At 41.5% G+C, this 15991-nt stretch overlaps 1 protein-coding gene across 1 annotated transcript in view; it reads left to right on the top strand.

Annotated features, from left to right (window-relative positions):
* KLHL32 (kelch like family member 32) overlaps positions 1 to 15991 on the top strand; it is a 185667-nt gene that overhangs the window by 79591 nt on the left and 90085 nt on the right. Inside the window, exon 4 of the mRNA XM_036248513.1 lies at positions 2155 to 2262. Coding sequence (XP_036104406.1) covers positions 2155 to 2262 — 108 coding nt within the window. The remainder of the gene's footprint in view (positions 1 to 2154; positions 2263 to 15991) is intronic.

Below are 15991 nucleotides of genomic sequence, written 5' to 3'. Positions count from 1 at the left end.
AAAAGAAACTTCTTTCTGTTTTATTATCACAAAATATAAATTTCACCAAGAGCTTGCCTGTTATCAGGCTATGTACTGGGTGCTGTCATATAATCTTCAAACAGGTTCACTAGCCCCACTCTTTCAGATAAGAAAGTGAGTCACAGGGTACGTGTTTGTCATAGTCACTTGTCAGTGATTGCACCCAGAATTGTTTGGTTACAGGTTCACCCTTAACCACTGTGCTTCACCAAACCAAGGATTATGCGACTTCAAGTCTAGTGCTCTGACCCTCCCCTCTAGTACCCTAACTGCCCGTGACACCAGTGGGAAGTGAGATTATCTCACTAACTAACAAGGTTGCCAAACTTACCATATTGACCATTCGCCCTTAACAGATTCTAGGGGATCAATTTCAAAGGTTAGATTTTAAAGATTAGATTTTATTTAAGATAAAGTAAATTTCTGAAAGGGAAATATATTCTAAATTTAAAATGTATAGAATTATAAGGATCAAAAATAAATGTATCAAAATAAAATTGCTAAAAGGTGCCTATTAATACACTGGCAAAACAAAATATGACATTTTTTAAATTAAAAAGATTTAGGGTGAACTAAACTATTACCACATAGAGGTGGGAGTGTTGTGCCATTGTTGTTTGTCAGTTGTATGTTTTTCTTTTGTGAAGTTAGCCAAACTGCAAAATCTGAAAGTACAGTCCCCTAGACTTCTTTCATCCTGACACCAATTGCAAGTTGGAGGGGATTCCTAAAACTGCTCTCCTGTTCAATAATTTGCTAGACAGAATCACAGAAGCCACTGAAAGTGTTCATACTCGTGGATTTGGCTTATTACAGGGGAAGGATGCAAATTAGAACCGGCCAAGGCAAGAAGCGCGTATGGCAGAGGGGGACCAAATACGAGCCGCTGGCCACCTGCCTGCTGGTCGGAGTGCTGCCTCCTCTATGCTGTGCGACCGTGTGCACAGAGGACTCCAACCAGGGACGCTCACCCACGCTTGTGGTGTCCAGCAGTTTTGCTGGGGCTCAATCCCAGACTGCCTGTGTGCCTGACCTTTCGTCTCCAGACTCTCCTGGAGCTCAAGTTAATACCTTTAGTCTCTAGTTCTTCTGGAGGTCAGAACCGACAGGTGTGGCCCCACACCCCCATCATAAATCACGTTCCTAGATTGTTGATGGACAAAGTCCCCCAATGAACAAAAAGGTAGGATATTCAAGGGGCTAGAGATCACATTCCAGAGGCCCAGGGCAAAGGCAGACCTTTCTTTGGGTTAGGTTAATTCTTCATGACACAGACCTATATAGTCTAAATAGTGTATTTCTTTAACAGTAACATAAAATTGAATATTCTCTTTATACCTGTTAAGTCAAACTTGTTAAAGGCTTTTGTGGGGGAGGGGCAAACCCATGCATTTGTTTAATTTGGCAAGGTTTAGTTTTTTTTTAATTTTCAGGTTCCATTTGACATATTGATGATTCAGGGCAAGAACTGATTTTTCAGTAAGTTGGTCATTTGGAGAATTAGTTTGGGGGCAGATTGATTTTCAATGAATTACTTAAACACTAGTTCCCAAAATCAAGAGAGCATTGGAGTCCTCTGGGACACATGACAACACAGATTGCTGGACCCCATTTCGAGTTTCTGATTCAGTTGGCCCTGAGACCCCAGCCCCAAGAATCTATAACAATTTCCTGGGCTACACTGATGTTGCCAGTCCAGGAGCCATGGTGTGTGATAATGTAGCCAAAGAGAATGAGGTATGTTCTGGAGGTGGGACAGAATCAAGGAAGAACAGCTGGAGACAAGGGTGCTACTTCCCGTGTCCCCTGGGCAAGAATGTTTGGGTTACCACACGCCTCATGGGAGCGGTGAGACCGCAGGACGGAGAGGATGAGTTCAATGGTGAGTCTGCACGCAGTCGCCCCACCGGAGGGCTGCGGGAGTGAGGGTCGCCTGTGGGGTGTGCTGCTGTGTGTTACTGTGCCTGGTGGGACGGTGCGGTGGTTTGTGCAAATAAACTATGTCAAAGCATTGCAGACTCCGAAACCTTGAACTTGTAAAACTTTTCTCTTTCCTAGGGTCTCTAGGACTTTGTCTTGTCCCCTTGCTTTTTAAGGCTCATAACTCTGTTTCTCCCTTTTTGCCCGCCCCAGGCAATGTTCAGCCTTTGTATGGTGGAAAGCGGAGCCGATGAAGTGAATTTACATGGTGTGACCAGCCTTGGCTTAAAGCAGGCCCTGGAGTTTGCATACACAGGACAGGTATGGTACAAGACGCCATCGAACAGGCTGACCGTTTTAGCTGTGTCAAATCAGGGGAGAGTCTCCTCGAGGCATAAGGTTTAGTTATTGTTTTCTTGTTATTCATTTTGATGTTTAAAAAAATTTCACATGTTTAATTTTATAACTAAAATGATGGAAAGGTAAGTAAAACAGTATGATTTTAAATAGGACTCAGGAAACATAATATTTTGATCTTAGCTCAGTGGTATGTTGGTGTCATTTTAAAATATCCTAAAGAACTATCCTATGGGAGTTCTCAAGGTAACTTGAATTTTCATTGTTATCACTGAAGCTCAGTGACTCCATCTAGTCTTTATTGGCTTATAAACAAGACCAAAAAATATGTAAAGTCCCAAAAGGCTATGTCTGGCACCTTGGCACCCTGTCATCCACATATATCTCAGAGTTGGTGTGTCAAGTTATAAATTACAATTTGGTGTTTTGAAAGGTAAGATTGTTCATTACTAAAATTGTTGTGAGACTAGCAGGCATCTCCAGAGAATATCAGTCTCTCTCTCTCCCTCTTCCCCCACTCCCTCCCTCTCTTTCTTTCTTTCCCTCTCCCCCCTCCCTCTCTCTCTCCCTCCCCCTCTCTCTTTCCCTCTCCCCCTCCCTCTCTCTCTCCCTCCCCCTCTCTCTTTCCCTCTCCCCCTCCCTCTCTCTCTCCTTCCCTCTCTCTCTCTCTCTCTGATGAAAGAGTCATAATGACAACTAATAGAATACAAGAGTCATGTCAGAGTACAACTATCAGAGCAAATTGAAACAAAACTGCATAAAGATAATATGAATTCAGATCTGAAGCTTTGTGGTTTTTAACTAGGTTTTTTGTTAGTGAAGTACTTATTAAAACACAAAACCTTGCCTTTATAAGTTATTTTTTAATCAAGATATAATTGATATTTGTTTGATATATGTATATATTATGAAATCATTACTACAGTAAGTTTAGTTAACATCCATCACCACACATAACTGCAGTTTTTTTTTTTTCTTGTGACGAGGACTTTTAATTCTACTCTCTTAACATCTGTCAAATGCACAATACAGTATCGTTAACTATAGTTTCCATGCTGTTCATTACATCTCCGGGACTTATTTATCTTATAACTGGAAGTGTGTACCTTTGACCTACTCACCTATTTTACTCCCTTTCCCCCATTTTAATTTCAGAACTACTCAACTGAATCAATGCAGACAGAGTCTGCATATTTATCCTCTTTTATAAAGTTTTGTTCTTTAATTACATATCATCCAACTTATGTTCGGTGTCTTCTGTGCTAAAATCAGGGCATCTTCTCTTGACAGGCTCACATCCTGGTGGGGTAAGGAAGCATATACAGATTATATATCCTCTCTCTGAGGGGACAGAACATGAGACACAGTGGGGACAAACGGGAGGGTGCAGTCACCCAGGGCCATCGGTACAGACCTGCACAGTGGGATTTGTTGAAGAAAGATGGAAGTTCACTCTTCTACTAAATTTCCTTCTTTGGAGGCTTACTGAAGTGTATGATATTATCCATTCTCTTTTCTAGAGCTAGTGGAGTCTGAGAAATGTTTCACGGAATCATTGAGGTAACTTTGGCAGCTGAAATGAAAATAGTAGGTAGAAAGGGGGAAAAAATCATCCATCAAGGAGCAAGTGCAAAGGGGGTTGGAAAGAAGACAGGTGACAAGCTTAGGGTCAGCCCCTCCAGATTTCAAGCCTTGGGAAATAAGGGAGACAGTTATCGTTCACAGAGTTGCCCGAACATATTCCTAGTGAAGTGAGTAAACGATGTGGTTTATGCATTTTGGTTTACAGATATGAATAAAGATACCAGTTGTACATTGCTTCTTATGTGTATTTCTCTCTTCACACCTCAATTACAGCCACACCTGCATCTGCCCATCTCTGAAGTGTGGTTGATAATCCATAGTTTACACTTTACTGGGATGTAATGAGGATGAAAGAGCAAATCTTGGTTTTCTGATAAGTAGTCCCAGCACTGAGCTTCATTAACTATCTTTTAAGCTCAGAGGCTGGAGGCTACAAAGCACATTTAAATGATTAGTAAACAAAAGGCTGAGGTAAAACCCAGGGCCAGTTTAAGTGGCTGCCTGACTTTTGCCTTGATTGCCCCGTGGGTCCTCTCACGGGTGTATAAACAGCCTGCCGCTGGAGGTCTATGAACCAGGTGCTGAACACTGCACACGGGGAGCCAACTTCCTGAGGGTGAAGAACCCTTGGGAAGAGGGACGAGGTTGGCAGTAGGGCAGCCACATCCCACTGCCTTGGAGTCAGATGCTCATATTTCACTTTTATGAGAAGAAAGAAAGCCAAAATGAGAAAAAAAAATATATTTAGGTGTCTGGTATTAGACCCGGGTTGCATTTATTCTGAGCCCAGTGATTCATTCTTGACATGTGCACCCAGAAGAGGACAAGCCAGCACACATAATAACTCAACCGTTCAGAGTGTGTGCTAAGGGCACAGTAGAGGGCTGGCATCTCATGGAGCACCGTCTGCAGGAGCCAGGGCCCTGCCTGGCACTTTGCGTGTGCTGTCGACCTAACCTCGACAGCTCCGAGGAGTGCGGGGGTCCCATCATAACGATGGCAGCCCAGGAAGGTACAGAGAATGATAAAGGTCTTTCTCCAAGGGTATGTTGACCCGATGAGTCAAACCCAGTCCTCTTAATTTCAAAGCCATTGTTCTTTCTTAATGTGCTATGTCATTAAGAAAACGTTGTCATATTTGTTATACTTTGGCGAGGGAGGTGGAGACGTGTTTAGACGTTTTAGAGAGTGAGCTTTTTGATGGTTCTCTCAACCTGGATGCCCTCCCAGCACTCCGTTCACAAGGGCTTGGCTGCGGCTCTCGTACTGTGCACGTGATTCTCGCTGCGGAGCGCAAGGTGATCCAGTGTTTCTCGGACAACATCTATGGCAGCTGGGTCTCTTAAATACCAAAATGACTTTATATATCGTAAATCTGTTTTCCCTTTGAGACAGGGACACAGATGATGGCAAAAAAGCAAAATTGTAGTACACATAGGAAATGCAGGAAGCTGCTTTCTCTGACTGCGGAACTGAAGTTAACATGAAGCAAAGAGTGTGGACCACTGAAGTGTGAAAGCATTCATAGTTTTTCAGTTTCTTGATTGTTGTTTACTATGGTGAACATTCTGCGCTAGACTTGTAAAGGTCTGGGATCACAGTGAGTTTATCTACCTATAGCTATTTCTACTAACAGTTGATGATACTGTTAGTTGTAGTAAGCACAGTATAAAATGTTAAGTGTTTTAAGTGTCTGGGAATTGTTGCTGATTTGGGAGAGAAACTGGCAGTACAGAGTGGGTGTGATGAATGAGTGTCTCCAAGTGTAATAAGATGTGTGTGTGTTCCTCCTACACACTGCTCTGAAGCCTAGCCTTCTTAAAATTGGTCACAGATTTCATCCAGGAAGTTTTAAAGACAAAGCAAACTTTCCCCCTAATGCTAATTCATCCTCTGAAAATGCATGCACTTTTCTCATTAAGGAGCTTACGCAGGGCTGAGCAAGCACACTCTCTGCCTTTGCACTAATGAGAGCCATGCCCTTCCTGTGGGCACACCCTGCAGGGACACAGCTTGAGCAAAGGCACCGTGCGTAGCCCACCATGCCCCCTGTGGTGTTCTTGCACAGCAGAACCAGCCACGGAGGAGCCAGGCGGCTCTGCAGGCTCTGTTCTGAGATAGCACTGGGAGTGAGGTCAGAAGCACATGGTTTGATGTAAGCTGTCACTGGGAAGCTCTGTCTTAGGGAGAAAAGTGAACCTGAAAACACCCACAAACTCTCACTTACTCTGTGGACCCTGTTACCCTGGCATCCCTCAGGCTCCTTGCTTTCCGACCCTGGCCAAGAATGAATGTGTGTTTGAGAGCAGTCCTGAGTAGAGGAGACACGAAAAGAAGGGATTCTGAGGGAGATGTTGCCTGGGAGGAGAAATGCCAGTCCAAACTAGATAAGAGGTCAGCCACCCAGGAGCAGGCAGGTGTTCCTGAGGAAGCCCAGCCAGACTCTGAGAAGCAGGTAAACCCTTTTAGAAAGAGAAGAGTGCTTCTCCAAAAGCGGAAGAACGTCCAGCCACAGAGGTCTTGCAATGGGCCTCTAGAATCTGAATTACTGGACCAAAAATGGAAGCCAGTAGGACCGAGAACCACAGTGATGTTCACTGTTTAGCACTCTGGCTATGATAATGTCAAGGAAGATAGACTGTATGCCAAGTACTGTGCTAAATACCTTCCAAGTTAAACCAAGTTAGCTTCCTTTTCCTCTCCAGAGACCTGTCCTTTTGTTCTGTCCCTTCTAGCCTGATGGAGGATTCCAGAAACCCAGTAAAGAGGGAAAATATGTACCAACTGATAGTGACATTTGTAGTCCTCCTTACAGTTCCCACCTCAAGGGACTGCTAACTTTGTCAGCCATGACCAGCTCTGTGCTCTCTGGGCATCTGAAGAATAATGATTCTTTGCTCTCGCTGTTCCCTTGCTTTTTACTTCATTATCCAATTACTGCAGCCCTGGGTGTCTCCACATCATGGAAGAACCAGTCTCTGTGGGGACACCCATCCTAATTGCCTCCTCCTGATCCAGAGAATGCTTTAGCACCATCTTCACAGGGCTATTTGGTGTAACCATTAATATTACTGTTCTAAAGTCTTTGGAAATCTAGATAAGTATGATCCTCTGTTAAGTGAAAACAGCTGTTTTTAGCTATAATTATGGTCATGTGAAAACACTCATAAAATCCAAAACTAAAGGAGACTGTCCCTTCATTTGCAATAGTAAAGTTTTTCTTCCTGATTCTCATTAGATTCCCTAATATGTTCACATGATTTTTAACAAATCTATGCCTGCGAAGGCATATGCTGTAGCATTACATTTTGCTGATCATTGAAACTGTAGTTATTCTCCAGAGCAGAATACTTTTCTCTGGAGACCTGAGCACCCTGCCTGGCTGCAGAGTGGACAGGAATCTTCATGTGAACCACCTTCCCCTGGACCATCCCTCCAGGGATAGATGTGTCACTTTGCATGGGAAAGTCCCCATCAGATGTACTTATAAACATAAGCTGGGTGAAATAAATGGTTGACATGGAACAAATCTGGGAGAAATTTTTCTTAAATGCTTTTCTTGGCAGCAGTGTTAAGACTAATCAGTGGTTTGAATCTTTCAGCTGCAGAAATGTGTGCAGAACCCTTTCTTCACCAGGCAGTACTGCAGAAACCTGGCCCAAAGGCCCCCTCTGGAGAGAACAGTTTCAAGTCTACATTCCAAGGGAGAATGTTTAGAATTGTGCAGAAAGTGATCATTTTCTCCTCCCCTTATTCTTGCGAGAGATGCGCCCGAGTCCATGCCTGGACCATTGACTCAGGAAGTTTGGGAAGAGGGAAATGAAGGGAGGAAGTTTGAAGTCCACCAGTGACTTTTTGCTGTTCTGGATCTTTGAAATGAAATTATGTGCCTTTGGAGGGTGGATTTTTGAAACAAACAAGCATGTGGATGTGCCTGCTTACTGTTTGGGGGTGAAGATGGTACACACTCCCATGCATAGTTTTATAGAACGTGTTGACCTACCTGACAGACAAGAACCATATGTCAAATGGAATTTTTACAGCCCCCAAGATGTCAAGTATAATAAGCTTTTGATATGGTTTAGTGGTCAAAAGTGGTCAGGACAGATTGGGGTCATGGTCATTTATTGTGAAAAAATGAGAAGGGAGATTTCAGAAGTCCTGGTCCCAACTGACCCCTCAGCACTCGGAGGGGGACCTGAGAACAACTTCACTGGGCCTAAAGCCTGTCTGCTCCCATGGAGAACAGTGATTCACACAAAGGGAGGTCATGCGGGAGGGGCTCCTACCTGTAGAGCAGGACCGGTTCTAACAGACAGTCTCTACTCCTGCCAGCCTGTTCTCCCTTATGAGATCTGTGTGTGCTGCCCGGTCACAATCTGCTCAGGGTGTTGTTTATATCACAGGAACTATAAAGCTCTTTTCTTTGCACTTCAGTGTCTAAAATATCTCCGTGGGAGGGAGTGTAACTATGGTCACACTTCTGACATCAGTTTTCCAATCTGGTAATAACTCTGATATTTTAATTAAGAAATTAGAGAAAATGGGGATTTTCCCTAATAATCTGCAAGGTTTCTGAGCTAGTCCAGAATGGCTTAGGAGGGAAAGTAGGGATGACTGGCTTTGGCATTTATTATAGTTAGGGGTGGAGCTGAGAAAGGCAGACTTGCGTGTTTGAACTTCCCGCCAGTGCAGAGGGAGAGAGAGCAGGGACTGACCTGCACTTTCCCCAGGCCTGGGGCAAGCAGGGACGAGGGCGAGGCGGGGCTTGAAAGCTGTCAGCTGTCAAACATCAAAAATGGAGTCAGGCTCTATTCCATTAGTCTAGTATTCTGCTTAGGTAATAGTCACATTTTAAGCAGATATTTCCCTTTGGGACGTTGTGAAACAGTCACTTAATGGAAACAAAATGTATTTGGACAGTATTACAGTATTGATAATCTTTCTTGGCATTAATTCTGGGCCCAAGTGCTTGAGCTCATGTACATTCAACATGCACACTGACAACACTATGAAGTTCTCTGAATATCTGAGAGAATATTAGAAGACAAGCATGGGCCCTCTGTCTTTTAACCTTAGCTTCATTGTGTGGAACTCCATTCAATGAGATGGATATGTCACCCTTCTGTCCTCCCCTCTTCTCTCAACTCTCTCTATGTCTCAACCCCACCCTACTGCCAGTAAAAGGAATAGAAAAAGAAATATTTCCTGTATGCTCTTGATGATAGTTTTATTGTCATAAGTAGGGCAATAAACAATCAGTCCTTTTCCAGCTGACGTCCTCCAAGATAGAAATGACTAATATCCAGCACCTCAAGATAGGAGGTCAGCTCACTTAGGGGGCTCAGGGAAGACTGCACTCGTTTCTCTTGAATGTCTCAGCAGGAAGTTCTATTGCTAAGCATTTTCTATTTTATGGTGTCCATATGGGATTTTTTTCTTTGCTATGTAGAATGAGCCATTCGCTTAGTAACCCTGATTTTGGAATATTTAGGAGCAGAAATCATTACAGTTGTGTCCTTTCTTGATCTCTGGAATTTCTGAGTGTTGGCTACACTCTGAATTGTTCCCTATGAAAGTGATGACCCTTTCTTCAGATGCTCCATCAAATCACCTCTGAGTGAAGGGAGATTAACAGTTTATTTAGTGAAGAATCTTGATTAGCTCCTCATTATTGATAAGAAGATGTCAGCCTCTTGATGTCTACTTAAAGTGCATGAACTTTTCCCATATTCAGTAAAAGGAGAGTCATTGCCCTTCAGCCTGTTAGCTGGAGAGCTCTCACTAAAAGTTCATTTGAGAGAAATCATATACATAATGGATTCCCAGAAGATATGCAGTCTGTCCATCTGGCTTGGTTCTCAACCTCATCTATTAGATCTTAATATAAAAAGGCAACCTTTACTATCCTGAAATGAAAATTTTAGGTAATATAACCTACTCACACAATTACTCTATTTATAAGATTGCCTTAACCATATATAAAGAACAGGCAGAAGGAATGAAATTACAATAAAAATATTTTGTATTTCATTATGTACATAGCTGGGCAGCACCCTTTCAGAAGACATAGTGAAGTAGTCACCTGTCTACACCTACAGGTGAGTCGCCATGCCTGGGACAGCTGCATACAGATGCTAACTGACACATGAATGCTTTGCTGGAAACGAGATGACACAAAGGCGCGTCCTAGGCGATGTGGTTTTCTAAAACAGCGAACAACTCTTAGTAAAATTGCAAACAAAACAAGAGTCTTCTCTTTGTTTTTATTGTAGTAGCAGTCCTGGAAATTTTACTGTATCTTGACACAAAACAGAAACAAATTGTGTTTATATATAAAACAGAGCTAGATTCTGGGCTTAGATTTTTATAAACAAGTTTTTACTTATGTGCATGTCCAGCAGGACATTCAAATGGGCAGGATACAGGGCAGTTCTTTGTGGTTGGTGACTGTCCCACACATTGCATAACGCCGAGCATCCCTGGGCACTGCCCAGTAAACGCCTGTAGTGTTACCTCCCTGGAACAACCAAAAATACCTGCACACATTTCCAAATTGCTCCCTAGAAGGTTGTGCTGCCATCATTAAGAACCACTGCTCAGCTGTTCTAAATTTATACCTGGATCAAGGTATAATCAGAAAACAGAATGTTTGAGTTTTAAAGATCCCTTTGTTAACTTTTACTTTTTATGCAGTTTCTATAAAGTACACTTTTGATGGTATTCAAAGTGTAGTCATTCAATGATACTTTTATTTTTTAGATTTTTTATTGAATTTATTGGGGTGACATTGGTTAATAAAATTGTATAGATTTCAGGTATACAATTCTATAATACATCATCTGTATATTGTAATGGTACTCTTTTTTTTTTTTTTTTTTTTAATCCTCACCCGAGGACATTTTTCCATTTTTCACTCAGACAAAGCGGGAAGGAGAGAGAGGAAGAGAGAGAAACATCGATGTGAAAGGGACACATCGAGTGGCCGCCACCCACACGACCCAACCAGGGCCGGGGACAAACTGCAGCCAAGGTACATGCCCTTAGCGGGAACCGAACCCGGGTCTCTGTGGATCGCAGGCTGACGCTCTAACCGCTGAGCCAAACCGGCCAGGGCTGTAATGGTACTCTTAATGTCAGCAGGAAAATTTCCATTAGATCTCAGGGCCTGGAGAAGCTAGCTAGGATTATTTTAGTATTTTAATTTTTTTTTAAATTTTGTATTAGATTACATTCCCTTTTTAGTTTTGATGCTAGGAACCTTAGAGTCACATTTGTGACTCACTTTTAATAGTTATAAGGACATATTTACATATATATGTATGTATGTATATGAGTGTGTGCATGTGTGTGTGTGTGTGTATATGTGTGTGTGTGTGTATATATATATATATTCTTCTTACCTCTTATTATTTTTTGTTCCCTGTTATCTTTAGCTCAAGATACTTATGTTCCTAATTTTTAAATGCTTGTATTGATGTCTCAGATCCTTCTCAAAATAAGATAGAGTACAAGTAAATCAATAAAGTAAGTAAGAACCCCCGGGGTCCTTAATTGTTATTTGTAGGCAGCTACACCCCATTTGTTCTGCCTACAAAAACAAAATGTCTCCAGATTCCTAAGTTGTTCCATAAATAAGCCGTTTCACTTGCCTCCTAAATTTTTTTCATCCTTATTTTTAGCACTAAAAATAAGGGACATACAAATTCTATAAAAATAAAGCATTTTTCATTTTTGAAAATGAAAAGCATTCATTATGTCATCACTCAGATGTTCACACTAACATAACAAGAGTAAGAGTGAAAAACAATACACCCCAGTTCTCGCTCACATACGCATTCTGTGTTATCTGTTTGGCTTTTATTTTTTATGGTCTTTTCCCACATGCCTAAGTAATTATATATAGATTTTTGTGATTATACTTCAATTTCTTTTCTGGAATTAGGTGAACGTACATTTATCCATAAATGTGTAGTACGTAAATAATGCTGTGTTATTATAATCCAGTTTTGACCTGGAATTACTTGATAAGAGGAGGAATTGTGTGTGTGTGTGAGAGAGAGAGAGAGAGAGAGAGAGAGAGAGAGAGAGAGAATTGTCTTCTGAAAAAAGTTTTATGATAGCTGCTGTTAGACAATTAGTTTTTAAAACTTTTTTTCTTAATATAGAATTCTTGAGCCCTCTGCTGGAAGCATTTAGTATTTGTCTGAAGTAGTAGCAGATGAGAGTTTCACAATTCTAAATGGAAGATTTTTTAAAGAAAACCAACTGATAGCAAAAATGTATGGTCTTTATGGTTAATTTCAGGATAAAAACATAACTGGCCCAACAGAATTTGTGAGAAAATTTATATTTTAAGTAGATACCCATTTGAGTGAAATAATAATGTAAATGTTCAAACGAAGTACTAATTCTAAATCATTGAATGTCTTAAATTAATTTGGGAATATTTATTTTCTTCGCCAACTTCATAAAAACCACCCATGAATAGCTTACTTCAAACTGAGATTTATTAATTCATCAAGAACTTAGTGAGCATTTACAATGTATTGGGACTTACTAGAAGTTAGGAATAGATTGATGAAAATAAAAATGCACAGGGAATATTTGCTCAGAGTGATTGGAATTGCCAGACCAACACATCACCGCACTGGTTGGAAAGGGATGGCCAGGGGCCTGGGTTATTTGTATATGGAGCATGATTAAGTACCAGGGGACGCTCATGCTCTACTAGTTCAGGTAAGAGAATGAGTGACTGAGCTTTAGTACTTTGAGGCTACTATGGGGAAAATAGCTGGTTAATTTGCATTTTACTTTGCAGGGTGCAAAAATAGCCATTCGATACATGATAATGGAATAGGGAGAGCTCCTGAAACACTGATCATAGCCATGCACCCCTGTGCTAGCACGTAGAAGTCAGGGCAGAAACGGTTTGGCACAGCCCAAGGGACACAGGCAGTGATTTTAGGGGGAAACAAGCTTGCTTCCAGGCTGTGGCAACTTTGGAACATTTCTGGTTGAATCCCACAGTAAGTATCCACTCTGCTGACTGTTGCTGGAAAATGTTCCTATTTTCATTTGTCCTAAGTCTCAGAGGGATACTCATTCCTGTCAGGCAGTGCTAATTTGTTTCCCTAGTAAATTTGCTTTCCACCTCTCCCTGATAAGCTTCTCATTTCTTCTCCTGTCTTCTCAGACCCCACCGGTGTCCTGGTTACCCCACCTCCAGTACACACACCACGAGTAAAACACACCACCTTCCACTGGGGAAACAGATGTACACAGGAAGATGAACGTTCACCATCAAATCCCCTTACCTCCCTGTTTCTCTGCACTTACTTGGTAGTCCCATCTTTTATGGTGGAAGAGGTGAAGCTCTCACTCCTGTAATTGTTGTTTCAGTCTCTTCTCTCACCAGTTTTCCCTCCTCTACTGGAACATTCCTCCTGGCATATAAACATGCTCTATTGCTTATCTTTCCAAATCCCTTTGTTGTTCTTAACATTCCCCGTCAGCTACAGTTTATTCCTCTGCTTCCCTTCACAGCAGAGCTTATGAAAAGAATTGCATAAATGTATTCACTTTTATTCATTTTTCCACACACTCCAAGTCGGGAGACATCCATTTTCAGCATTCCACTGAAACTAGTTCTTGACTGCACACATATTGCTAAACCAACTAAACAATGCCTCTGAGACCACTCAGCTTTGTTCAGCACAACAAGCTGCCTCCTCTCCACTGAAGCCTTGCTTCTCTTGGCTTTTGTGACACCCCACTCTGTGAGCTCAAATTCTGCGCCTCCCTGATTCCTTCCCTGTCATTCCTTTCCAGGTGTCATTTCTTTCTTCTTCCCCCCTCTGTAGGCTCTGAATCCCTCACGTGTCAGGATCCTCCCTATAGCCTAACGACATTCCTTGGGAGTGTCCTCCAGACCCATGTGAGTTAGTGTAGTCTGGTGCTGCTGACCCCCACTCCCACCTGCACTCCAGACCGGCCACAGCAAACACTTTCTGTGACGGGCCAGACAGTAGATTGTTGAGTCTTTTCAGGCCATGTAAAGCTCTGTCACAGCTACTCAGCTCTGCTGTTGTAGCATAAAAACATCCAGAGACAAATCTGTAACTGAATAAGCATGGATGTGTTCCCATGAAACTTTACTTATGGATACTAAAAATTTGAATTTCTTTTCTTCACATATTAGAACATTTTATTTATCTTGCGGGTTTTCCCCTAATAGTTAAACATGTAAAAATCATTTTTGGACATTGACACCTAAAAAATTAATTACTTTGGAATAAATCTAACAATTTAAGAACAAGATCTACATGATGAAAATTATTAAACGCTGATAGAGTTCTCCGAAATCAAAGAAGAATGAAATAAATGGAGACATATTTCACATTCATGTTTAGGAAGACAAAATATTGTTCAGTTCTTCCCAACTTGGTTGCTGCAATCCTAGTCATAATCCCAGGAAGTTGTTTTGTGGATGTCAACAAACTGGTTCTAAAGGTGACAAGGAGAGGCGAGACCCAGGAGAGCCAACGCAGTAATGAAGGAGACGAACAGTCAAAGAACTGACACTGGCTGACCTCAAGACTTACTGTAAAGCAACAGTAATCAAGACAGTGTGGTATTGCTGAAAGAGTAGACAGTAGATCAGTGGAGCAAAATAGAGAGCTCAGAAATAGACCCACATAAATTTTGTTAGCTGATCTTTGACAAAGGGACATAGTGCAATGGAGGAAAGATGGTCTTTTCAACGGATGATGCTGGAACACTGAATAACCTCAGGCAAGAAAAGAAAAATCTAGACACAGACCTTACATCCTCCAAAAAGAATAAAATGAACTCAAAATGGATCACAGACCCATGGTGAAATGCAAAAGTATAAAACTCCTAAAAGATAACAGGAGAACATCTAGATGACCTTGGGTATGATGATGACTTTTTAGATACAATGCCAGAGGCACGACCCATGAAAGAAACAAATGATAAGCGAGGATTAGTTAAAATTAAACACTGCTCTCCAAAATTTCATGCTAACAAAGAGAGACTACAAACCACAGACCAGGAGAAAGTATATTGCAAAAGACACATCTTGCAAATCTAAACATGTTCTTATCACACAATCCAGCAACCCCACTCCTTGGTATTTACCAAAAGGAGCTGAAAACTTAACATCCACACGAAAAGCCGCACATGCATGTTTATAGTAGCTTTATTCATAATTGCCAAAATTTGGAAGCAATCAGTATGTCCTTTTAGAAGTGAATGGATAAACGGTGGTACATTTAGACAGTGAAATATTATTCAGCACTAAAAATAAATGAGCCATCGAGCTATGGAAAGACATACAGGAAACAAATGCATCTACCAAATGGAGGAAGCACATCAGGAAAGTCTACACACTTGTGACTTTCTGCAAAAGGCAAAAGTAGGGAGATAGTAAAAAGGGCAGTGGTTGTCAGAGACTGGGGGTAGGAAGGGATGCATTGGTAGAGTCCAGAGGATTTTTAGGGCAGTGAAAATATTCTGTATGATACTAGAATGGTGAGTACATGCCATTGTACATTTGTCCAAACCCAGCACCAGGAGTGAACCCTGATGTATATTATGGATTTGGGTGATAATATCGTGTTAATGTAGGTTCATTGATTGTAACAAATGTGCCCCTCTGGTGGAGTTTGTTGGTGATGGGGGAGGTTTGCATGTGTGGGGCAGGAGGAATATGGGATTCTGTGTACTTCCTGCTCAGGTTGGGAACCTAAAAGTGCCCTAAAAATTCAAGTCTATTAATAAAAAATATGATTAAATTTTTTTAATGCAAGTAAAATAATTTTCTTAAACCATAGTCTTAGTTTACAGGCCATTCAAAAATATATGATGGGAAAATTGGGTCTGGGGCTTACAGTTTGCCAACTGGATTAATATTTTTCTGTCTACTTGATATCTCTTTTAGGATGGCTAATAGGCATCGCAAACTTAACGTGTCCCCAAATGGAACTCTTGTCTTTCCTGTGAACCTGTTCCTTCCTTTGTTTTCCTTCTCAGTTGATGGCACCACAGGCTAGCTGGTTGGCCAAAACCCAGACTCTAAGTACCATGC

Source organism: Molossus molossus, unplaced genomic scaffold (genome assembly GCF_014108415.1).
Source record: "Molossus molossus isolate mMolMol1 unplaced genomic scaffold, mMolMol1.p scaffold_m16_p_8, whole genome shotgun sequence".
NCBI classification, from domain to species: domain Eukaryota; kingdom Metazoa; phylum Chordata; class Mammalia; order Chiroptera; family Molossidae; genus Molossus; species Molossus molossus.
Note: the sequence above shows the minus strand (reverse complement) of the source record. Positions and strands in the feature narration are given on the sequence as shown.